At 56.1% G+C, this 21332-nt stretch overlaps 10 protein-coding genes across 10 annotated transcripts; 3 read left to right on the top strand and 7 right to left on the bottom strand.

Annotated features, from left to right (window-relative positions):
- Positions 1–3333: 3333 nt before the first annotated feature.
- On the bottom strand, positions 3334–5414 carry WHR41_07496 (uncharacterized protein). Its single transcript, XM_069376100.1, has 3 exons — positions 5295–5414; positions 4070–5233; positions 3334–4013 (listed from the first exon to the last, which is right to left on the bottom strand). Exons 1-3 carry the CDS (start codon positions 5314–5316, stop codon positions 3496–3498), a joined length of 1704 nt encoding a protein of 567 aa, XP_069226809.1. The 5' UTR covers positions 5317–5414; the 3' UTR covers positions 3334–3495.
- Positions 5415–5601: 187 nt separating this feature from the next.
- WHR41_07495 (uncharacterized protein) lies at positions 5602–6809 on the bottom strand. The gene is made up of 3 exons (XM_069376099.1): positions 6380–6809; positions 6200–6318; positions 5602–6121 (listed from the first exon to the last, which is right to left on the bottom strand). Exons 1-3 carry the CDS (start codon positions 6498–6500, stop codon positions 5915–5917), a joined length of 447 nt encoding a protein of 148 aa, XP_069226808.1. The 5' UTR covers positions 6501–6809; the 3' UTR covers positions 5602–5914.
- Positions 6810–6959: 150 nt separating this feature from the next.
- On the top strand, positions 6960–8042 carry WHR41_07494 (uncharacterized protein). The gene is made up of 3 exons (XM_069376098.1): positions 6960–7322; positions 7387–7765; positions 7824–8042. Exons 1-3 carry the CDS (start codon positions 7131–7133, stop codon positions 8000–8002), a joined length of 750 nt encoding a protein of 249 aa, XP_069226807.1. The 5' UTR covers positions 6960–7130; the 3' UTR covers positions 8003–8042.
- Positions 8043–8703: 661 nt separating this feature from the next.
- On the bottom strand, positions 8704–10334 carry WHR41_07493 (uncharacterized protein). Its single transcript, XM_069376097.1, has 2 exons — positions 9405–10334; positions 8704–9340 (listed from the first exon to the last, which is right to left on the bottom strand). The coding sequence occupies exons 1-2, from the start codon at positions 9942–9944 to the stop codon at positions 8816–8818; spliced, it is 1065 nt and encodes a 354-aa protein (XP_069226858.1). The 5' UTR covers positions 9945–10334; the 3' UTR covers positions 8704–8815.
- A 21-nt stretch (positions 10335–10355) lies between these two features.
- WHR41_07492 (uncharacterized protein) lies at positions 10356–12664 on the top strand. Its single transcript, XM_069376096.1, has 3 exons — positions 10356–10790; positions 10851–11681; positions 11733–12664. The coding sequence occupies exons 1-3, from the start codon at positions 10623–10625 to the stop codon at positions 12540–12542; spliced, it is 1809 nt and encodes a 602-aa protein (XP_069226857.1). The 5' UTR covers positions 10356–10622; the 3' UTR covers positions 12543–12664.
- A 15-nt stretch (positions 12665–12679) lies between these two features.
- On the bottom strand, positions 12680–14144 carry WHR41_07491 (uncharacterized protein; the record flags this gene model as incomplete). The annotated part of the gene is made up of 2 exons (XM_069376095.1): positions 13992–14144; positions 12680–13935 (listed from the first exon to the last, which is right to left on the bottom strand). The coding sequence occupies exons 1-2, from the start codon at positions 14116–14118 to the stop codon at positions 12680–12682; spliced, it is 1383 nt and encodes a 460-aa protein (XP_069226812.1). The 5' UTR covers positions 14119–14144.
- Positions 14145–14520: 376 nt separating this feature from the next.
- WHR41_07490 (uncharacterized protein) lies at positions 14521–15642 on the bottom strand (the record flags this gene model as incomplete). Its single annotated transcript, XM_069376094.1, has 1 exon — positions 14521–15642. One exon carries the CDS (start codon positions 15640–15642, stop codon positions 14521–14523), a length of 1122 nt encoding a protein of 373 aa, XP_069226811.1.
- A 223-nt stretch (positions 15643–15865) lies between these two features.
- On the top strand, positions 15866–16517 carry WHR41_07489 (mitochondrial 37S ribosomal protein mS33). The gene is made up of 3 exons (XM_069376093.1): positions 15866–15943; positions 15996–16248; positions 16317–16517. The coding sequence occupies exons 1-3, from the start codon at positions 15905–15907 to the stop codon at positions 16349–16351; spliced, it is 327 nt and encodes a 108-aa protein (XP_069226836.1). The 5' UTR covers positions 15866–15904; the 3' UTR covers positions 16352–16517.
- Positions 16518–16879: 362 nt separating this feature from the next.
- Positions 16880–18972, bottom strand: WHR41_07488 (uncharacterized protein). The gene is made up of 2 exons (XM_069376092.1): positions 18603–18972; positions 16880–18520 (listed from the first exon to the last, which is right to left on the bottom strand). Exons 1-2 carry the CDS (start codon positions 18956–18958, stop codon positions 17092–17094), a joined length of 1785 nt encoding a protein of 594 aa, XP_069226813.1. The 5' UTR covers positions 18959–18972; the 3' UTR covers positions 16880–17091.
- A 632-nt stretch (positions 18973–19604) lies between these two features.
- On the bottom strand, positions 19605–21305 carry mmm1 (Maintenance of mitochondrial morphology protein 1). The gene is made up of 2 exons (XM_069376091.1): positions 21234–21305; positions 19605–21173 (listed from the first exon to the last, which is right to left on the bottom strand). The coding sequence occupies exons 1-2, from the start codon at positions 21262–21264 to the stop codon at positions 19783–19785; spliced, it is 1422 nt and encodes a 473-aa protein (XP_069226861.1). The 5' UTR covers positions 21265–21305; the 3' UTR covers positions 19605–19782.
- Between the last annotated feature and the right edge of the window lie 27 nt (positions 21306–21332).

The following is a 21332-nucleotide window of genomic DNA, read 5'->3' as shown; positions in this document are numbered from 1 at the left end:
TTCCGTTGCTTAGTAGCAGAATCTTTCTTGCTGACCTGAATAGGCTTCGAGGCTGACTTTGAGCCGCATGCTCGCACGCTTCTGATATCTTGGCAGATCCAACTTCACAACAACCGGGCGTCCTCTCACTTGGACTGATGCCCCAGGCTGTGCTCTCGCGTTATCACGGATTTCGCTCAGAACTCTCATTGCGCTCTCTCCTATCGTGCTGAATTGTTGTATCAGTCTCGCATGTCGTTGAGGAGAAGCTTGGGGTTGAGCTTCGAGGGATGGCATACCTGAAGCTGCTTTGTCATGCTGCTAACCACTGCACCGGATCGCATTTGTCGTCGCATGCACATTTTGCCAGAACCTTGATGCATCCCATAGCGTAGGTAGGTTGAAGAAATGGCTTGATCTGTCCTGTCTCCCCTCGATTTCTGTGCTGCTGCCTTCCCCTCCCATCACAACTCCAGAGCACGCAAAATACCACAGAGATGCCATCGAAAGACTCTCAGGGGCGACGCCCCCAGACCAGCCGCTCAGCGACCGCGCCAGCAGGCCTGTCGCGGTTCGTCGCCCATGAGAATGCGACGCCTCCCGCGCTCCGACATCTCACCCCCGAGCGCCCAGTTACGACCATCAGGGAATCAAAATCAGTCGTGGTACTACCAGCGCATGTGGAGGTGGACGCTGAACATGGTCCGCGGAACATCGTCAACTTGAGCCTGGGTCCTCCGTCCAATGCGGCGAGCGCGCCTTCCCAGCGCGTCCAAAGCCGCGCTTCGACCAACCACTCCGTGAGCAGACCGTCGTCAAGGGCGGCGAGAGCCAGCACTCCGACTGCACTAAATACCACTCCACAGTATACAAGCAGTAGTAACGCTCCCCGCAACTATAGCTATCCATCTATCGCCGGCGCCCTCAGAGACCCTCGACCCTGCCCTCCGGGGCTCAATACCGCTGCGAACCGCATCGTCGGCCCTGTGGTCTCCTGGTCGACGAGCTATCAACAGACGACCGACTTCGAGCCGCTGACTTGCACTCCGGATGTTGCAGCGACCGCAAGATACAGCAACCATCGCTCACATCCCGCCATTCTCGAAGAAGGCGCAGTGGCACCCGGGTCCCCCTTGTCTCGTATCTCGCCTGGCACCCGCAACGTGGCTCGCTACGGCAGCTCAAGCGGTAGCGAGCGCGTCCTATACCACCACAAAGGCGCCCTTACAAAGTCGAGTTCAAATATAGCGCCTAAGGTCCGTTCACAAGCAGCCAGTCTCGTCGGCTCCTCCCCTTCGCGAAGCGTACAGATGGCCGACCGCTATCCGTCTCCCCTGAAGCGTCGCAACGTCTCAGAGCCAATCCTTCCCATCCTCGTAGATGCGCAACCACAGCAGCAGCCGCGTACGCTTATGGATATGCGGCCCCAACATGAGCGTGCTCCGTCTTTCCGGCCGCCACCGGCCCTCGTCGACTGGGAGAACGACTACTCGCGTGACAGCGTCGGATACACACTGCCCGAGATCCGCGAACGCCGTGCGAGGCTGAGCAAGCACTTCCCGCAGCCGGAGAACGCAGCTCTGACCGAGGGGAGGCAGAGGAGATTCGCGGGCGACTTTCGCGACGTTCCTCGCGTCATCACGGGCGAAATCCAGGCGTCGCGAGCGCCCGAGTGGGGATCTGCTGCTGACCCAGTTGTTGAGGTGGTCGAGGCGCACAAGGAAGGCGCGTGGCGGAAGATCTCTGGCGCTGTGGCGAAAAGATTCGGCAAGAAGGGCAAGGATCCCACCGAGACCACGCGCTCGTCTTCTGATTCCGGCCCAGCTGTGGGCAACGCTTCGTCTCCTGCAAAGTCACCTCGTACCTCTGATGGCACGTCAGTGGATGCGGCACCGCTGACTAGAAAGGAGAGGCGAGCGAGAAGATCGGAGGCTGAGCACGGCTGGCAACCGACCGCGGTTGGCACTACCATGTTTGGTACCCAGGGGCTGTCGAGACCGCAGAAGAACCCAGTGAAGCAACCATCACCAAAGCAGCCGGCAGCGGCACCCGCACAGGTACAGCGTGCTGAGGACTATTTCTGGCAACGACCGCAGACGACAGCAGCGGTACCTGCGCCAGTGCAGCGAGTTTCTAAGTATTCACGGCACCAGCCCATAACTACCAATCCGGCGTCTCATGCAGAAGGATCAACGAGGCTCTACATGCGAGCACCACGGAGTACAGCCGCAGCTGCAGCGCTTACACGGATTCAAGAAGACGACGGCGACGACGATGAGGACGACGAACCTGTGTTGGCAAACCTGATCGCTTCAGGTCGCGTGAATGCAGAGCGGATCGCTGCATTCAAGAGGCAACAGCGTGCACTCGCTCCCAACGATCCCGAACGCGAAGCTCTGGAGAATCTTTATGGCCCGCCGGATGGTGTCTCCCAGCCTGCAGAAGCAGCGAGATCACTGCCCGTCGACGGTGACCAGGCGCCCGCACCAGTCGGCTCAGCTCCCAATGAGGGACACGAAGATGCCGCGCACGGCCGAGCAGAGTCTGTCTCGCCTCTCACTGATCGCGAGCGCGAGCTTCTGGAGCAGGTTTATGGCCCAATGACACCCGTCTCTCCGCTATCCAATTCGTCGACATCGCTCTCAGTTAAGGAGTCACGAGCGCCTGCAGTCGTCGTGTCGGATCGAATCAGACCACAGCACTCGTTCTCTCCTCTGAACCAGCAGAGAAGACTGCAACAATTATTTGGACTGCGAGAACCTATTTCTCCGCTGACCAACTCGACCACCTCGCTGTCCAGCATCGAAGAGCGATTGGCGGCGGCTTCGTCTGCAGATATGCATTCAGAGCAAAGCACAGAAGAACGGGAAGACGAATACGCTTCTCCTAGCGGCGAAGCGGCACCGAAGCCCGACGCTGGCACCGGCCCATCCGAGCCCAAAAAGGAGCAAGAGCAAGACGAACGAGTCGCTCCAGCTACCTACAAGCCCACCAAGTATGAAGACTGGGACAAGTTCGACTTCGATTTGCACCCGCCGCCGCTCGTCATCCACAAGCACCGCGAGCCATCGCCTGACCTGCGCCCGATTTCAATGGTCTCTGATGAGAGTCTGGATGAAGTTGAGGCCACGGCCGTACGGTTTGCGAGTGTTGGGAAGGCGAGGCTGGAGGAGATTGGACGGCCGACTGTCATGGGCAAAGGAAAGTCCAGACAAGTTGTGCTGGATGCGCCGGTGCCGTCTTCGCAGGAGGCGGTTAGAGTCGGGAGGGATATGATGAGAAATGATTCTTTTGAGGCGAAGAAGGCGGAATAGGATTTGGATAGCTGGACGCAGGGCGAGAGTGCATTGTAGACTTGTTAGAGAGAATTTCTTTGTTCTTAGGTATATCCTACTCAACGATTCATGTTACGCTCAAAACTCTGCTGACTCTCAGCATTGCATGTCAAACACAAGAGCCTCCTCAAATACGCTGGCCAAAAGTAGCAGCCTTCCACTCCACAACCAAACCCACCATCTACTCCGCCTTCGACTCCCCCGAAGTCACGCCCTCGCTCAGCGCCTTCGCCTTCTCCGACAGCGTCCTCTCAACCTGCTTCCTCACCTCCGCCGGATCCGGCAAGTCCTTCCCGCCTCTCCTCTTCCTCACCTCCTCCACAATCTCATCGACCATCTCATCGAACTCAACGCCCGGATCCGTCGGCACGCCGAGCGTCGCGCCCGCGATATTCTCCATGCTCTCCTGGCGCTTCATGTCGGGCCGGGGGCCGCGGGCCTTGATCTTGCGCTGCAGCCAGCGCTTGCCGGGCGAGGCGGTGAAGGCGCCGCAGAGCGTGACGCCGATCGCTGCGTAGAAGTAGACGGCGGCCCAGGCGCGCAGGCTGGCGGAGAGGGTCAGGAGGATGAAGGGCGAGGTGACGAAGCAGAAGGCAAATTGCGTGATGAACCAGGAGAAGATGTCGTAGTAGCGCTTCATGGGGAGGGGTTTGCTGCCGTCGGGGGTCAGGAAGAAGGGGCGCAGGAGGCGGCGGGCGTCTAGGTCGTTGTTAGTGGGGTTTTGGTGGACTGGGTGGATGGGCGGATGTGCTTACTCTTTGCGGTATTTTGCATGAAGGCGGCGAGGACGAAGGTCAGGTAGTAGCCTGGGTAGAAGCCGTGCCAGAAAGCGCTGGTCACGAAGGTGGCGAGGGTGGCTCTGAAACCTGGTTTCCTGCCCTTGGGCGTCACTCGTAGATACATGTAATTCCTTAACCAGTTGTTGGTGTTGATGTTCCAGTTACCAAGGTATGCATGAGAGTTCTGGGCAAGCTCGACTCCAAGCGGACGAATGTTGGTGAGACGATCCCAGTTAGGCTTGCCCGTCTTCGGGTCGACACCTTTGTATCCGATACCCGCCATGATACACGCGCCTTCAGTGAGAGTCCAGACGCCATAGTACTTCATGCGGGCCACGACGTTCATCATATACATCTGGAAAATGCGAGAGAAGATACCGAGTTCTTTGTACTTGTCGGTGAGGAAGACGTCCGTGTTGAAGTGACCTGAGCCGACCAGGAATACAAGAATCCAAGAAAGGCCAACAATCAACTTCTTCATAGCAGGGGTGGCGCTGCGAGGAATCTTGCGCTTCTTGCGGGTTGGCGGGGCCTTCGACGGGTCGGTGCCGGGAGGCAGGTCGAACATGGAGGTCTCGAGCCAACGACGGTAATCCGCGTAGTCGAAAGCAGGGCCAGCCATCAAGCTAGGGAAGAAAGCAACGTAGGCGGCAAAGTCGAGAGGATCTGGTAGCTCCTTCAAGGCTCTCTCTCGCTGATAGTCGTTGAGATCAGATTGATCCTGTTTGCCGTCCCAGACGTTCCAGCAGAAAGCCGTGAGCTTCATGACCATGACCATCTGTGCTCCGGTGATGTCAATCGTACTTGGAGCGTCGGCTTTCTGGCGGTGGATGTGAGAGACGCTCATATGGCCCATGATGACCACGAAGCCTATCCATGGCATGTACGGGCCTTCGACATAGGCGGCGATCAGATAGGTGGCAGCCGCATCTGTAACGACCAGAGCCAAGCCTTCCCAAAGATCAAAAATGCCAACAAGGTAGAAGACGCCGACAGCGATAATGAAGTAGTTCTTCAGCTTGGGATTGTTGTCAGGCAAGCGCTTGAGGACACCCGCCAAGGGATACGACAGGAGAAAACAGAAGATCAGTTTCAGCTCATCTGTCGAGGCGCCAAGCATGTTGGCGCCATACTCGAAGGCTATGATCGATTCAGTGAGCGTTGCTGCTTAAGGGTAGACGTGCCAGCGCTCAACACTTACGGATATTAATATAAGGGAGCATGCCTGCAGACTGGAGCACCGAAGGTGCTCTGCTGTTGAAAATATGTGCGCGGATCAAAGCAAGTCTGTCCTGGGATAATGCATCCTAGGGTAGGCTGAGGTGTGGTGCGTAGAAGCGTGTCTGCGAGACAAGACCGAAAGATGTCTGGAACCAAATCACACGTGCGCATCAAAGCCGCCGAGGGGTGGAGTGCGATGTGCAGCCGACGTCAGAGCGTGCGCCGCCGCTCACATGCCAAAAAGCCAGGCTGCAGCGAGAGCAAGCCACCAAAAAAAGCAAGCAAAGTGGGTTTGAATGAAAGACCTTGATTTTGCGTCGTGATCGTACAACAGCCGCGTGGCAGCTCCGATGAACATGGGTACTTTCTATCTGAACTCGCAAGATCGACAATACTCTCAATTCGATTCTCCATCATCCGCCTCAGGTCATCAACAACCCTCTGAAAGCGCTGGCGCGTGGGAATCACAAATCAAAACGCCTCCAACACCGACGCTGAACACAAGCAATTAAAAACCTTGACCGCCCCAACAAAAGAAGTCCGAAAATTCCGCGATGACCATCCAGTGCCACGCGATGTTTCGCGCTGATTTCTCGTCCCTCAAGGAGCTCCTCTAAGTCGTCTTGCGAGCTGAATGTCTTTCTGCATAATCGTAACTCGTTTCGCGTGCAGCGCGCAGAGGTTGGTATCCTCAAAGAGATGCACGAGAAACGCTTCGGCTGCCTCTTGTAGCGCTTGGATGGCTTGTGACTGCCACCTGTGACCGTCTAGACTAGCAGGAGACACATTAAACGCGACCTCGCGCACCTGATATAACATTAGCAACCGTCTTGCGATCGAGGCACAAATGCTGTGTTGTTTGTGAACCACAGCAAATGAACATACCAAACGTGCGAACGGCAGCTTCGCCATTAGAAGGTCCGTAGACTTCTGATATCGTCTGATCTCGCGTAGTGCGACTGTTCCAGGCTTGTAGCGCGGTTTCTTTCGATTGCCGGGACTTGCTGGAGGTCTGTCAGCGCAATGCCACGAGCCACCCGAATTCGCTCCACTGCGAAAACGTACTAGGACCAGATGCAGCGCCACTTCTCCGTCGAGGAGCCTTTGTCAATCTCTCACCTGCTGGACTCTTCCCGCCGCTTGGTCGCCCTTGGCGAGCTGCGGAGCTCGTCTGTGTTCGCGCCATCTTTCTCTGATTTTGATTTCACGCAGTGGCTAGCCACACGCGCTTTGTGCAGATCCGGTGTATGCAACCAGGAAACGCGAGGTTTGCTGAATCCTAAGGTCCTCCAGGTGTTTGGTCACAATCGCGACGCGTCCGGCGAATTGCTGTTCGTCGATGCCGAATACGTCGCTATAAGCCAGTCGAAGGTAGAGGGTCAGCAGCCAATTTCTGGTGTATTCGCAAGTCCATCAATCTTATTCGCGCGCCGGTCGTGTCGTGTGCCTAGAGAGCGAGTGGTGGGGGAGGCATGCAATGGGCGTTGTTTTGGTTCGCGCGCAAGCCTTCAAGCGCTGGCGCCGAGCGGCTGGCCTTCCGCGGCTGACGGACCCGAGCCCTGCAGCCATCGTGGGGGAGGCGCATCCCGGCCGCTGCGGGCTTCTTTGATGTCACTTTGAAACTGGCCACCTTTGCGCCGTTCTCACTGACAACACCTGTCTTTGCGAATGACAAACCACAGACTTAGGGTATCACACTAACAACTTCGCCCACCCGCCTAGCCACTCGGGAAACTTCACACTCGCATGCGAGCACAGTAAAGCCTTCCGACCGCCGGATTCCTCATCGCGTGCACCAATCGAGCGACCAAACAATATGGCGGCTATGCTCGGCGGCGGTGATGGGCCGCTAGGACAACTTCCTCTGGAGCAGTGGTTCTTTGAAATGCCTGTTTGCACAAGATGGTGGACAACAGCGACGGTCATCACCGGCGTGTTGGTACAATGTCATATCCTCACCCCATTCCAGCTGTTCTACAGCTACCGCGCCGTATTCCACAAGAGCCAGGTAAGTTGGTGATACAGTCTCGGCTCCGAAGTAGGTGTATGCTCAGAGTGCTGACGATCCGTAGTACTGGCGCTTGCTTACAACTTTTATTTACTTCGGACCCTTATCTCTCAACCTACTATTCCACATTTTCTTTATTCAGCGGTACGCCCGAATGCTTGAGGAGTCTGCGACAAGCGTTGCGCACTTCGCGTGGCTACTCTTCTACGCCGCAACAACCTTGCTCACCATCGCGCCGCTCTCAAGCCAGGCCTTCCTCGGCACCACATTGAGCTCAACGCTCGTCTACATCTGGAGTAGACGCAACCCGGACACCAGATTGAGCTTCTTGGGGCTTCTCACCTTCAAAGCTCCGTGGTTACCGTGGGTCCTCATTGCGTTCAATGTGGTATTGCACGGTCACTGGCCTAAGGACGAGCTTTGCGGTATTGTTGTAGGCCACAGTAAGTTGAGACCTGCATATGGAGTCTGTGTTGGCTAGTGACACTAATGTATTTGCAGTTTGGTACTTCTTTAATGACATCTACCCATCGACCCACAACGGTCACCGACCGATGGACCCGCCAGGGTGGTGGATTCGACTTTTCGAGAGGCAAGCGTTACCTGAGCCGGACTCGGACGTGCACGACGCCGCTTTTAACAGAGAGGTCGCGCCACCGGCTGTTGCCGAGTTTCGATGATTTGGTTTTAGCGAGAAATGAATGACTGTTCTTTGGGTTACCCATGTCCACTGACTCTACATGATCAACATCTGATGTCGTGCCTTGCAGAATTTACAAGCTCCACGTGATAGCAGTTGTGAGAGTGATTCCTTGAAAGTCAGTAGATTCGCTTGCTACTGCAATGAAACAGCAAGGACTCGAGGAAGGCCAACTGCAGTGAAAAAGCATCCTTCACCAGCTGGACGTCCGTTCACTGCGGCACACCCAAGCCTCAATACATACTGACTCCATTGTGAAGTACAAATTGACCATAGAGATGCAGAACACGCTGAAGTATAAAAACATCGACCCTAGGCTTTGCACTCAAAATGCGCTCATCGCTAGACCCATCAAAACCTACCTACACGCTCACATCCAAACCCAAACCGCATCATGTGCGTCGGAATCAACCACCTCCTCGCGTGCGGCCACTTCAACGACGACTTTGAGCAGCCCTACGAGGTCCAGGAGTGCATCTATCCAATCCGGGCGAGAAGAGGCACTGGGACCGCGTCAACGGGCCGCATCGGATTTTGATGGATCCGGTGCAGTCGTTCGACTAGGATTACTCGGCTATTTGTGAGGACTGTCGGGAGAAGGAGAACGAGCGGCTGGCGAGGGGCGAGCTGCTGAAGTGGCCTAATGCGAGGGGGACTGTGTAAGGGGCTTTTGGGAGGTTTACCTTCCTGCTGTATTGGTGGTTGTACAATCATACTGTATTCTAGACTGTATTTTCAGGCTGCTTGAGTGCTACTTCATTTTTGCAAGCTCGCCCACGTCCTCATGCACACCTCAAAGGCCCCCAATCCACTCCGCACACTTCTCCGCAACAACCCGATTCCCACTCTCACTCAAACAAAACGCATGCCCAATCCCATTCCCATCAACCTGCATAACGGGCTTTCCCTCATGCCCCACCTTTCCCTCAACCCTCGCGCGTGTCGCAATGACCCTGTCGCGCGTCTCCCGCGCGATCCAGTGGTCGTCCGAACCCCAGTAGAAAAACAGCCTGTTGCGCCAGCTGTCGACGGACGCACGTCCGTTAGAGATGCCGACGCTCGCGGCTGACGACGCGTCCCAGAACTCGTCGGGCCACTGGTCGTGCGTCAGCTGCGTGAGCTCGTCTTTCGCCATGTGCAGGGCTTGGCGCACGCCGTGGGGGCTTTTGAGGAAGGAGGCGGTGACGTGGGCGCCGGGTTGGGGCATGGCCATTATGAGGCGGATCAGGGAGGTCAGTGCGTGGAAGGGGACGAGGAGGAAGAGCAGTTTTGCGAGGATGTGGACGAGGAGTGCAAAGGCTGGGATTTTCGTCAAGGGCTGGTTTGGAGGTCAGAGTTAGCGTGTCTTCTGGTGTCGTTGGAGAGTAAGTATGGTCACTCACGCCGACTTTGCGTCCTGTGGGACTCAGGTTGAGCTCGTAGATTGTGGGGAAGAGGCAGATACCCGTCGAGGCTCTCGTATGCGTTGGTCCGGCCTTCGCTGACTCTTGCCATCTCGCGACGGTCTGCATGGCCATGTAGGCCCCGATTGAGTGGCCGATGACCACGACGGGCAGATCGCTTTTTATGTCATGCTCGATGCATAGTCGCTTTGCCGTGGATTCGAGTCGGGTGTACACATCGTCGACTTGAGCGTCCAGAGACAGAGGGAAATCTTGGGCTGTGCTGGGAGTCTGCCTTGAGCCTGGGTTGACGTCGAAGCCTGCAAGGCTTGCACCGTGGATGAGGTACTGTGTATCTTTAAGTTGAGATTCATTTTGAAATACTTGACTGTCGAGGTTCTTCTTCAGATTGATCAGGAATGGGCGGTAGTATTCGACCAGGCCAGGGTTGCCTGGGATGAAAAATATCAAGACATGTTTTTGTGCAGTGCCTGACGCCGGCGGGAGCGTGGAGAGATTGATCTCGTCAGAGATGGACATGCTATAAGTCTCGACAACAAAGATATATCGCAAAATGGAAATACGAGACGATGTCTAGAGTAGGAGTGAAGTGTCTCAAATTGGAAGCAGAAGCCATCAGATGAAAGCTTACTGCGCGCAAGCCAAGTGAATACATGGTTGTTCTGCTGATGAGTTTGTACACAACCAAAACATGGAGCGACGGCGCTCAAGATCCTTCATATCGACACCATCAACCCTACCAAGTGCAGTGTGCGTCAAGCTCATGCTGCTGCCACCGATGGCTGGGAAACGCATCTCGCGAACCACAGTCTCACAATGGCGCTACGCAGCGGGCCGTGCCGCGCTTCCGAGGCCAGGAATCCGTTGCCACCTCGCCAACGCTGACGCGGAAGCGCCGGGCAAAGACGTCGGCCGCGCTCTTGCCTGCCCCCTGCTGGAACTTCAACGCCCGTCGCGTCCGCCCGGCCATCACGAAATCATCGACACCACCACGCAGCCCGTCCCCAAATTCCCCAAACCACGTCGCCATCTGAATCCGGGCCCGGCGCATCTTTTGATACCCGTTTCGCCTGCGCCGCGAGGCTGCGTGCGCCGTCAGCCGCGTCTTGACCGCCTCGCGCGACCGACCGCGCGCTGCGAAGAGTTTTGCGCCCGGAGCCAGCCCGGCTTTGGCCGAGAACGCGGAGCTAGCCGCTGATGTCCTCGACGCGCGCCAGCAATGCACGCCATGTCCGCCAGCGCAAGTTGAACACGAAGCAGCCGCTGCGCATCATCAAGGAGGACGAGATCGAAGAGCTCCCCGAAGATGAGGCGCAGCGGAATATTCCTCAGGTTGAGACAGGTGTTGAGAAGGCCGAGGAAATTGTATGTTATCTATTCACTTACCGTCGTCGTTCGATGCTTCGCATACTTACCTTTTTACAGGAATACCATCTTCAGCAAGTAATACATAGTGCGAGCACAGCTGCGTTGGGCGAAAAGACCCAGCAAAGCTTCATTCCAACGCCCGATGCCGTCAAGGCCAAGGGTGTCGAATATGACAAGCTCTATCCCAAGAAGTTCACTTCGCCGTCGACGTACATTCGTTTCAGTTCGACTGTCGAAGAGAGCGTCGGCGTGCCTTATTGCATGGATGACCAAGATGTCGCTATCCTAGCGAAGCTGAACGAAGGCAAAGATGTCAACGGCAACAGTCGCAAGGACAAGCTTAGCAACTGTTCCGAAGACACCTTTGAGGAGGTTATGAGTTTCTTCGAAGAAACCATACAGCGCCTCCAACCTTTCGCAGATATTGACAAGTCGCCTGTGCCGTCATTTGACGAAATGGAACAGAACATTGACGAGAACGTGTCGTTGGAGGCCCAGAAATGGCTGAAGGTCATCTATCCTCATTGGATGTTGCGAAAAGACAGCAAGGCCATCATGCCCTCGATCAAGCTTCGTTTGCTCGACAACACATCCGATGCCGACGATGCAGACCCGTACGTGTGTTTCCGAAGGCGTGAAGTTAGGCAGACCCGCAAGACCCGCGGCAGAGACGCCCAGATTGTTGAGAAGCTGAAGAAGCTTCGTCTGGAGCTCGAGCAATCTCGACAACTGGTCCAGATGGTCAACCAGCGAGAGCAGTTGAACAAACAGAGTCTCGAGACGGCCAGAAAGGTGTTCGAGTCGCGTGGCCAGCTCAAGAAGGTCAAACAGGAGAGGGGCATCATTGGCGAGAAAGGCGATGACGAGGAGCTTCTCGTCAACCAACGAGTGAGTCGCGTTTCGGGCGAGAACGAAGTCCAGAATGCTAACCAGTTGCAGCCTGCACCCAAGCCCAAAGCGCGCCAAAGCACAGCCGACTCTCGCACTCCAACAATCAAGATACCTGGCCAGCAACGGCCCAGTCTCGACCGTCAAGCGACGGAGAACGAGCTGCCGATGTTGGAAGAGCAGCTCCGGGAGACCTTCGACCTTTTGGAGAAAACTGTCGATACGAAGAAGCAACAGCACCTCAACTGGAACAAAGGCTGGGAGGACAAGACTTGGCAGCCAATTACTCCTCCAGCCGAGTCAGCAGAAGAGCGACCGAAGTGGGGATTCTTGCCTTCGCCACAAGGAGCTTCCTATCCAACACCGCCACCTACCTTGCCTTCAGAAGGCTCGCAGAAGGATGGCGACACGGAGATGCCGGATGCTTCTGCCCCGCCTTCGCCTCCACAGGAAGCACCGGTGAAGGCAGGAGAATCGCCAGAACCCGAATTCATCATTAGATCTATGCCAGGTGCATGGCCCAGAGAGGCCTCGCCTTTTGATGCGCCGATGCAACGTGAACCTACACCAGCTTGTAGACTTCGACGAGGACGCGGTGGAATCATGCACCTGGAGGCCAGGAAGCAACGACAGCCAGGGCTTTGCCGGACGGTAGTAACGGATTCGGATGATAGCGATGAAGAGATGGACGACTGGTTCGCCGTTTCCGACGCAAAGATTTTCGATTACCGGACCGCGTTGAATGGCAGCGTCCGAAGGCCAGATACCGGCAACCGACAGTCGCTCCCTGGCGCCGGTGCCCCAGGAGTTCCCGTGCAGCCGCAGTTGCAGCGAGTGGCTTCCACCGGCAACGCTGGATGATCGAAAGTCTTTTCTTTTTTCCGAGGTCAGCGCGGGACTGGTCCTTTTTTCTTCGACGCGCCTTTGTAGGATAGCCGGGCAGACGTTTAGATAATGATGATACCCCCTTTTTCTCTTCTTGACTTCTTGCCGTCTTCTCAGTTCTTCGCTTTCTTGGCCGCCACCTCCTGCGCCTCTTCTTCGAACGTGTCCGCGCTCCGCTTCTTGTTGCCGCTTCCGATCTTCTCTTGCACGTGAGCTGCAACTTTGCCGAGGAGCTCGAGCTCGCCGACCACCACTTGCAGGGCCGTGGCCTTTCGTCGCGAGTTCTCGCTGTTGGACAGCTGTGTACGGAGAGAGTCAGCGTCGTTCACACCGTACTCTGCCCTACGTCGCAGCAGCATCGTGTACAAAAGCTCAAGCGACGCTGGCGTGAGGTCCGACTTCGGCAGCTTCTCCTTCTTCTGCATCTTCTCGAACTCCGGCGCGGCAGTCGTCAGGGCGTTCAGCAGCACGCAGAACTCTTCTGGGAACGCACCGTCCTCGCCATCAGGGTGTGCGATGTCGTAGCCGGAGTCCAAACCGGCCTGCTCGTCGAGGTAGGTCATGCGGACGCTCAAGTCCGAGTCCGACAGGCGGAGCTGCTCCTTGGCCGTCTCTGAAATCAAGTCCTCGCTGAGCTCGACGACGTCGTATTTGGCATACTCATCCGTAACGTAACCGTAGCGGCGCAGCAGGTCCGCACGCGGCAGCGAGCCGTAATCGTTGTAGATCTGCTCGCCGGCGGCGATAGGCTTGATGCTGCGCATGACGACCGCGTCGTCCTCGTGGAAGAGCTTGGCATTGTTCAGGTCCGCATTGGCATTCAGCATGTCCGCCAGCGGCACCATGCCTTTGGGCAGCACAGCGGCGCCCATGCCATCTTCAGAATCCTCTTCCCACTCCTCCTGCGACTGCTCCGCCGCGCCCCCGGCCGGCTCCAGGTCGAAGGCGTACGCCATGATCGTCGAGCCCATGCGGTGGCACAACGCGAGCAGCTGCTCGTTGCTGAGGCTCTGCGCCCGGAACGCCTCGACGTTTGCGTATACCAGCGGCAGGATCTGCTCTTGGAAGGTTTCGTCGGCGCCGGCCTTGCCGATCTTGTCGACGACCGCGCTGCCCTGGAGGTCCTTGAGTTCAGCCTCAGACCAGTACATGAGCGAGTCGAAGTCGGCGGGCAGCACGTCGAAGTAGGCCGCCCACTTGGAGTCTTTGGCCTGTTGGTATTCGTACAGCATGGTGACAATCAGCGAGAGCCATGGATCTTGCACTTCGGCGGAGATGCTGGCGGGGATCGAAGAAGTTTCGGTCGACAGAATCGTTGCGCGGGGGATGCTGAACAGGGTTTCGTCCTCAGCGATGTTCTCTTTGGCGACTTTGACATTCGTCAGTATACACTGCAGTCGCCCCTGCGGTCTCGTCTGAACATACCAACGCCTCTGCCAGCGCCTTGGGCCCGCAGATCGACCAAGTCGATCTTCTCCGAGACCGTCGTTCCGTTCGCCTGCAGCCAGTTGGAGAAGGCCAGTGTTGCGTCTGTGTAGCTTCCGTCGTCCATGGTGCCGAACAATACGACGAGAGAGTCGTATATAGAAGAGGGGCAAATGTGGTGTGCGTCGCAAAGTGCGAGCAGAGAAAGAGGCGAGTGGTGCTACTGGGCTGGCGTCAAAGTGGAGCAGGCCATCAATATTCGGTAGAGGGTCCTGCCGCCGGCGTGCCGCAAGCTTGCCGCCCGCCGCCCTGCAGGGCAACCGTTCCGCTGCTTTACGCGACTTTCAATCAATGCGCGTTGGGGTCGACCGCATTGGATATTCTGGGAGGTCCCTTCCCACGCCAGAATTGAAATTAAAACTCCTTTCCACACCAGAAATGAAATCGAAATTGCCTCACCTTTGGACATTGAAGTTTGGACTTTGTACGGGATTTCAAGCTCATTGCACTTTGGCGTACAAACAGGACCTCACTTGCCATTACTACTGACTGCCAGCTCCCTCGCCTCCTTCTCCTGTCTCTTCTTCTCCTTCATCTCGGCGAGCTTCTTTCCGCACTCCTCAACGATTCCCTTACATTCTCCATTCATCGCCTCAACCGCAGCCCAGTTTCCAGCTTCAACCTTGTTCTTGCCTTCACCCTTACCAAGAAGCTTGTTCTCATACCCATAGCCCGTGAGGTATACAGCGATGAAATGCCTGTTCTGCCCAAGCTGATCGCCCTTCAGCTCGACAGAGTCCTTATAAGGCGAGTAAGTAAGCTTCGCATCGTACGCCTGGATCTTCCTCTGCAGATCCGCTTTCCCGGTCGGGCTGTAAGTGGCCCGCGGATCCGAGCCCTCGGGAGTCTGCAACGCGAGCGAAGGATTGCTAAACTTTTGCGACGCAGCAGCCTCAATCAGCTTCGGCGCCCACAAAGCCGTGAGCCACGCCTCTGCGCGCACGAATCCTTGTTCGGGATCGGACAGCACGATCGCGGCTATGTACGCTTCGAAGACGTCGCCGAGGATCTTGTTGAGACCCTTGTTGCCGCGGTCTTTGGCGTCACGAAGCATGTGCTCCATATCGGCAACTTTGACTCTGGTCTCGAAGCTGTAGAGGCGGGCATACTCGGAGAGCGTCTCGTTCTTGACGAGCAGTTCGCGGACTTGGGATTGGGCGCCTGCTGGTAGGGCGGGAAAGTGGTGGAAGATCAGGCGGGAGGCGAAGAGTTCCAGGTAGGCGTCGCCGAGGAACTCGAGGCGTTCGTAGCTGAGGTCTGTGGTTGTCGAGGTGCGGTCATAGCCGAAGGATTTGTGCACAAAAGGTGAGTTTGCAAGTTTCGGGTCGTAGATCTCGGGAAGGTCGGGGAGGTTCTTTGTCACAGTGAAGGGCGTGTAGGCGGGAGCGTCTGCTTTGGCTGAAGATGATGGCGGAAGTTGATGCGAGACGGCTTTGGAATCGATTTCCTTTCTCGGTAAATCTTGACGACCCCTTTCATTTCTGCTACCTTGCTGTGGTGTCGAATGCTTGCGGTCATGGTCGGGTTGATGGGCACCTCTAAGCTTCTTGGTGCCAGACCCGTGCGGCTCGTCGTGCGATCGTTTCATCATTTTGTGTAGTGTCGACTCTCCTCAGCGCTGCTCTAGCGACTAGCAACGTGGAGATGAGCCGCGTAGATTGCGATGATTTGTGATGATTGAATTTATCAGAGGTTGAAGTTGTCTTCACTGAATGCCCCAAGCGCTTGCGGCGATCAGCGCGCAAGTCCGCGTCGCTCGGTGATGCCAAGCACGGACTTCAAGATGGCGGCGCTGACTGACTTCAACCCTTGAAGGCGCGAAGGTACTCGCATCGGCTTAGCAGCATATCACCATGGCAGTCCCTCGCTCAAGAGTCGTTGACCTCATGAAGGTGTGTCGTTGTCTCTGGCATCCTCATACTCCACGCGCTGATCCCCCTTCAGGTCCAGTGCGGCATCTTCGGCAGCATCTTCAACCCAACCGGCGAGCGCCTCGGAAACAAGGTCCTTCGCCAGCGCCTGCGCGGTCCTGCACTCGCAGCATACTACCCGCGCCGAGTCGCTACGTTCAAGGACCTGCAGAAGCTCTACCCAGGCTTCGAGACCTACAACGACTTCGAGGAGGATCGGTTAGAGCACATTCTCATCGCGAAGAGCAGAGGAAAGGGCGCGCCCAAGAAGAAGAAGACAGCAGCAGGTGAGTCAAATAACTGCGAAGGAACACTGAAAATCGTGCGGAGGGCAGTACTGACGGTCTTGGAACAGAGAGCAAGAAGTTCAACACCAAGAAGAGGAAATAGAGGGATCTTTGGGTTTGACATGGGCATTTACTGCGAGGAGTTTTTGGTCACGGTGCACGAAAATTGGGACTGTAAAATATGGCCGCACGAATACCCTGGCCGAGATTGCAGGCGTCGGCTGCTTTTGTGGCAGCCGGTCTGTATGTATATCACACACTTTTCTGCGTCTCGTTTCTCCCATACATCGCAACGTCTGGTCTTTAGGGCTCGATCCATCTTGCGCAACTTACAGCATTGGGTCTCTGCGAACTCATCGACCTCTGTCGCGCACATTGGCCTGCTTATTCCTAGGGAGACGCTTTTAGTTTACGTCGATCGCAACTCTACTTGCAAACACCGCACGCTTAAAACGAGCCATATCTGTGCGATGGGCGGTTGCAGCATAAGATTTTAGCTCGGGTTTCCAATGGAGAACATGGCATTCGCGGCAGACGAATCACTTGCAGGGCGCTTGTTTCCCTATCTATCTACCCAAGACAGAAGATGTAAATATGACATGCTTGACAAAGATGATTCTGATAACAAAGATGATGCGACGATAAAAATTGGTTGGGATATCTCTATCTCAAACATATCAGAAGACTACCATATGAACAAAAACTCCGCTCCCACATGCTATCGTGTCGCGCTGAACGCTCGGTGCTTTTGAAGCCTCCCATTTTTTTTTTGATTCTCTCCACCCAAAATCAAAAGCGCCATCGCTAAGCCGCCTCCCGTAGGAGCACGGCAACTTTTGCTCTTTACTCCAAAAACGTAAACAGATTCGTGTGTACGACGTTGAGGGCGCGGTTGGCCTCGCGCTCCTCGATGACGCAGGAGATGTTGATCTCGCTGGCGCCCTGAGAGATCATCTCGATGTTGATGCCCTGCTCGCCGAGCGTGCTGAAGAAGCGGCCACTAATACCGACCATGCTGCGCAGCTGGCGGCCCACGAGAGAGATGATGGCCATATTGGGGACGAGATCGACGTCACCCCAGATGCCGAGGTCTTCGACCGCACCCTTGAGGGCTTCGTCCTCGATGCGCAGCTCTTCCTCGCTGTGGCCTGACAGCAGGGAGATTTCCGAGTGCAGGGCCATGGAGACGTGGACCTCGGAAGAAGAGATGAGGTCAACGCTCAGGCCGTGCTTATCCAAGATGCTGAAGATGGACATGAGGAAGCCGTGGGCGCGAGTGCGCTTCTTACTGTGCACGTTAAGCACGGTAATGCTGCGCTTGATAGTAACGGCGGTTGGACGCCTCGGCGTGTCGTGCTGGCTCAGGTTGGAAATAGAGCGGTCACGGAAGAGGCCGGTCTTCATGCGGATGGCGCCGTTGTCGACATCGGGGTAGATGACGGTGCCAGCGTTGCGCGGGTTCATCACGTTCTTGATCCGGATAGGGATGCTGGCACGGATGACCTGGTCCATGGTGAAAGGGTGGATGACTTCGGACCCGTAGAAGGTCAATTCGGCGGCCTCGCTGGGAGTGACGGCATCAAGAAGACGTGCCGTGGGCACCTTGCGCGGGTCGGCGGTGAAAATGCCGTCAACCTCCTTCCAGATCTGAAGCTCCTTGGCCTTCAAACCAACTGCTGCCAGAGCAGCGCAGAGGTCCGTGTAACCACGACCAATGTTCTCCAGAAGACCGCCGGGAACGGCACCAAAGTAGCCAGTGATGACTGGCACCGCATCATCTCCATGCTCATTGACCTTCGCTGCGATCGCAAGCGCCAGGTTCCTGTAGAATGCATCGTCCAAGCCCTTGGCGACCAGAGAGAAAGTAATAACGTCGCTCAGGTCGACATACACGGCATTCGCACCGCGGTCCTTCAGCAGTGCCGTCATGTACATGCAGCTGAGCTTCTCGCCCACAGAGATGATCATGTCGTTCGTTTGGTTCGTCACAGCCTTGAGGAACTGCGCGCTCTCCAGAATCTTCAGCAACTGAAAGCATTCGGCGTTGACAGCCTGGACAAACTCATCCAGGATGGGCTCGCCCGAGATGGCATCCTGGCCAGCCTTGACGTGGTCAAGACGGATGGCCTCCACGATCTCGCGAAACTTCTGTGAGTCAGACTCAAGAACGTCCCTCGCGGCGCGCAGAAGGCGGTTGGTGGTGCCCTCGCTCTTAGTCGCGGTGCTGCGCGCAGAGCAGACGACGGCGGTGCGGTGTTCGCTCAGGCTCGCCCTGTGGCATGAAGTCAGTATTTGTCCAAGACCTATTCCAACGGCCATGCAGCCCCTCCAAGAATTCGTAGACCCCCACTTACAGCACAATGTCCTGAGCGATGCTGACCGCGAACTTGCCAACACTGGTTCCGCCAAATTTCTGAACGACCCAGTTGCCGCCGGTCGGCAGGTCCTGCTCCTTCTGGTGTATTCTGTTGATCTGGAACTCCATTGCGAATGTGATTTGGATGGTGGGGAAAAAGTCGGTGGTATGTTCAGTGTAGGCGGTTTCGGTGGCTGGTTCGGCGGTACAATTTACTGCTGAGGTAGCGGTGACTTCGGCGAATGTTTTGAGTACGGATAGTGCAGGTGCGAGTGTGGTTTGTGGAGGGGAGAGAGTGCGGCAGTCTGGATGAATGGAATCGGCGTGACTCGGCGACTGGTGGCTCCAGCGCATAAAATTGTCTCCACCTGCTTTCCGATGTCAAAACGCACGATACGGTCGCCACCTTTAACGTTTGCAACGACATCCACTGCTCTTAACTGACGTTAAATCCATTGAGAGACACTGTACGGAATGCACATAAACGGTTTAATACGAGCGGTTGCTGAAGTTGTGGCTTTGAACTTTCCCCAAAATGTCCTCATGCCCGCCCACGGCTACGGAATCACCCATTTTGAGACCAATGGAATAGACTCAGATCGGCATGCAGGCAGGTACCAAACCCTCTGTGCCTCTGCCGTGAAGCCAGAGGCTAAATTGCTCTACAAACCCACCAAAGAAAGCTGGCAATTCCGATTTGGATGCGGTAACCCTTTGGCGAGATATTCCGTCAGGGAACTGTCGATGAGTCATCCTTTGGTATTGTCTCTAGAACGCAGCGACGTATGGGTCAACATCAAGGTGTCTTCAACTGCCGGCTTCAGGATAGCCGGTGTCGCTGCCAAGTCATGATAAGTTTAGTCACGCTTGTTTGTAACCTCGATACGGTCTGGCATGCCGAGGCATTGGTTTCCAGAGGTCACGCATCACGGCCCTTTAACGGGCAACGACGAATGGAGTCTGTCACGGACGAATGGAATTGTATCCAGGTGCATTCAAATGCAGAGTTAAGACCTGGCAAAGAAGCTGCCTTTCAGCGCCGAATAGCTTTTGTACCTACGTATCAAATGGCAATACCACACAGAATGCAATGCAACAGCTCATGAGCACGTACACAGGGTAATACAGACTGCCGCCAACGCCTCGCTAAATTCACAAAGACCAAGTCGTAGCATGGTTTAAGAGCCTGTCCCACGCACGGTGTTGCCGCTCCTCATCCTCAAGCCGTCACTGTCGGTCCTATTCAAAGTAGAGTTTTGTCTCTGGAGTCGTTTCCTTTCTTTTTCATCAGCTTCCCTCATCTCGGCGCCCGCAAGCTCGAGCTCAGATAGCCCTTCCTGTCGTTTTCCGGGCGTGGGCGTCGCTGTGCCATTGCTTGGCCTGGGCGGGCCCTGTTTTGCGGCCCAATCTCTTGTTCGCTGTTCGGCCATGGTCTCTCCAACGCTGCCTTCTTTCCTTGACCGAGGCTCCATGGTAGGTGTGTCCGTAACGGCCTGGTCGTTGGCGGAAGACGTGTTGTCTACCGACTCGCTGTTTTCGCGGTTCTCGCCGCCTCGAGTGTTCTTCTTCCTTGGCCAGAGGGAGGGCAGCACGATCTGCTGGAAACGAGGCTCGACGCATCGTGTGTCGAACCAAGCGTGAATCTTGTCTTCCACGAGTTGCGCGATCTTGGGAACATCCTGCAGGCGTGCTCTCGATCCTATAAGCGAATGCACGCTCAAGTCAAGACGGTAGTCGTCCATGAAAGTGAACGTAAGCGTCGTTGGTGATTGGCCAGTCGGGTTCAGAGGGTGTCCCTCGTTCTGCGGACTTGGCTGTGACGAGGGCGAGAACGAAAGACTGAGAGTACCAGAGAACCGCACCACCGAAACCGCCAGAGCAACCGGCAGTCCTGCGGTGAAGGGTTTAGGGTAATTCAGCATCAATTTGGTCTCAATGCCCAGTGTCAAGACATCGCCCAGGTCCACGTCCATCCTCGCCTGCAAACGCTCCCCCCTATCCCCTCTTAGCTCCTTGATGGGAGTACCATGCTCGTCCACGGGTATGACTCGACAATTGCTGAAGATCGGAAATTCTTCGCCCAGATTGATTTCCGTCACCCGGATCTCGTCCAGGAAGTCCGGCTTACTAGGTCCATTCAGCAACTGTGTCAAACTCCCAAGCACGGCCTGATCCTCGGCAGCATCTGCTCGTAGCTGCGCGATCGTCTGGGCGATCAGCACATTGAACCAGTCCAGGCTCTCAGGCTGATGGCCCTGTACATTATAGTATGTCTTCTCCAGTATCTTTTGCACCGTGAGACCACCTTCGGCTCGAGGCTTGAGGACGGCGGCGCTGGGTTGAGGGCGGAGGGCGGAGCTGAGGGTTCGTGCTCGAGTGCTGTGCGAGAGGGTTCGCTGGCGGCGGGCTGCTGCGCGCTGAGTCGCGCGAGCGTCTGCGCTGGGAGCTTCGCCGAAAATGAAGAATTTGATGAAGACGAAGAGGATCAAGGCAAGAGTGAGCTGGCCGAGAAGGAATCCTGAAGCGAAGCCTCCGGACGAAGAGGGTTGGCCATATTGCTGTTGCGCGCCTGGGAGGTCTGTTAGCTCAGCGGTCAGGGAGTCGCTTTGGGGGACAGCGAAGTGCATACTCTGCGCGGCCTGCAGTTTGGCTCTCGACATGGCACAGATGAGGAACAATCAGACGGCCATTCGATCGCAGGCTGCGCCTGCAAGGTACAGCTACATCT

The sequence above is a fragment of the Cladosporium halotolerans genome (genome assembly GCF_011745625.1).
Source record: "Cladosporium halotolerans strain TM138-S3 chromosome Unknown Sca32, whole genome shotgun sequence".
NCBI classification, from domain to species: Eukaryota; Fungi; Ascomycota; class Dothideomycetes; order Cladosporiales; family Cladosporiaceae; genus Cladosporium; species Cladosporium halotolerans.
Note: the sequence above shows the minus strand (reverse complement) of the source record. Positions and strands in the feature narration are given on the sequence as shown.

Coding starts and splice junctions, on each gene's coding strand:
- WHR41_07495 (XM_069376099.1), bottom strand. CDS start 6,500: ATGGCGCGAACACAGACGAGCTCCGCAGCTCGCCAAGGGCGACCAAGC. Junction 6,319..6,379: donor TGGCGCTGCATCTGGTCCTA/GTACGTTTTCGC, acceptor ACAGACCTCCAG/CAAGTCCCGGCAATCGAAAG. Junction 6,122..6,199: donor AGCTGCCGTTCGCACGTTTG/GTATGTTCATTT, acceptor ATGTTATATCAG/GTGCGCGAGGTCGCGTTTAA.
- WHR41_07494 (XM_069376098.1), top strand. CDS start 7,131: ATGGCGGCTATGCTCGGCGGCGGTGATGGGCCGCTAGGACAACTTCCT. Junction 7,323..7,386: donor CCGTATTCCACAAGAGCCAG/GTAAGTTGGTGA, acceptor GACGATCCGTAG/TACTGGCGCTTGCTTACAAC. Junction 7,766..7,823: donor CGGTATTGTTGTAGGCCACA/GTAAGTTGAGAC, acceptor ATGTATTTGCAG/TTTGGTACTTCTTTAATGAC.
- WHR41_07492 (XM_069376096.1), top strand. CDS start 10,623: ATGTCCTCGACGCGCGCCAGCAATGCACGCCATGTCCGCCAGCGCAAG. Junction 10,791..10,850: donor TTGAGAAGGCCGAGGAAATT/GTATGTTATCTA, acceptor ACCTTTTTACAG/GAATACCATCTTCAGCAAGT. Junction 11,682..11,732: donor AGCTTCTCGTCAACCAACGA/GTGAGTCGCGTT, acceptor AACCAGTTGCAG/CCTGCACCCAAGCCCAAAGC.
- WHR41_07488 (XM_069376092.1), bottom strand. CDS start 18,958: ATGCGCTGGAGCCACCAGTCGCCGAGTCACGCCGATTCCATTCATCCA. Junction 18,521..18,602: donor ATCGCTCAGGACATTGTGCT/GTAAGTGGGGGT, acceptor TTCATGCCACAG/GGCGAGCCTGAGCGAACACC.
- WHR41_07489 (XM_069376093.1), top strand. CDS start 15,905: ATGGCAGTCCCTCGCTCAAGAGTCGTTGACCTCATGAAG. Junction 15,944..15,995: donor GAGTCGTTGACCTCATGAAG/GTGTGTCGTTGT, acceptor ATCCCCCTTCAG/GTCCAGTGCGGCATCTTCGG. Junction 16,249..16,316: donor GAAGAAGAAGACAGCAGCAG/GTGAGTCAAATA, acceptor GTCTTGGAACAG/AGAGCAAGAAGTTCAACACC.
- WHR41_07496 (XM_069376100.1), bottom strand. CDS start 5,316: ATGCTCCCTTATATTAATATCC. Junction 5,234..5,294: donor GCTCCCTTATATTAATATCC/GTAAGTGTTGAG, acceptor AATCGATCATAG/CCTTCGAGTATGGCGCCAAC. Junction 4,014..4,069: donor CATGCAAAATACCGCAAAGA/GTAAGCACATCC, acceptor ACAACGACCTAG/ACGCCCGCCGCCTCCTGCGC.
- WHR41_07493 (XM_069376097.1), bottom strand. CDS start 9,944: ATGTCCATCTCTGACGAGATCAATCTCTCCACGCTCCCGCCGGCGTCA. Junction 9,341..9,404: donor CCACAGGACGCAAAGTCGGC/GTGAGTGACCAT, acceptor CCTCCAAACCAG/CCCTTGACGAAAATCCCAGC.
- mmm1 (XM_069376091.1), bottom strand. CDS start 21,264: ATGTCGAGAGCCAAACTGCAGGCCGCGCAGA. Junction 21,174..21,233: donor CAAACTGCAGGCCGCGCAGA/GTATGCACTTCG, acceptor CAGACCTCCCAG/GCGCGCAACAGCAATATGGC.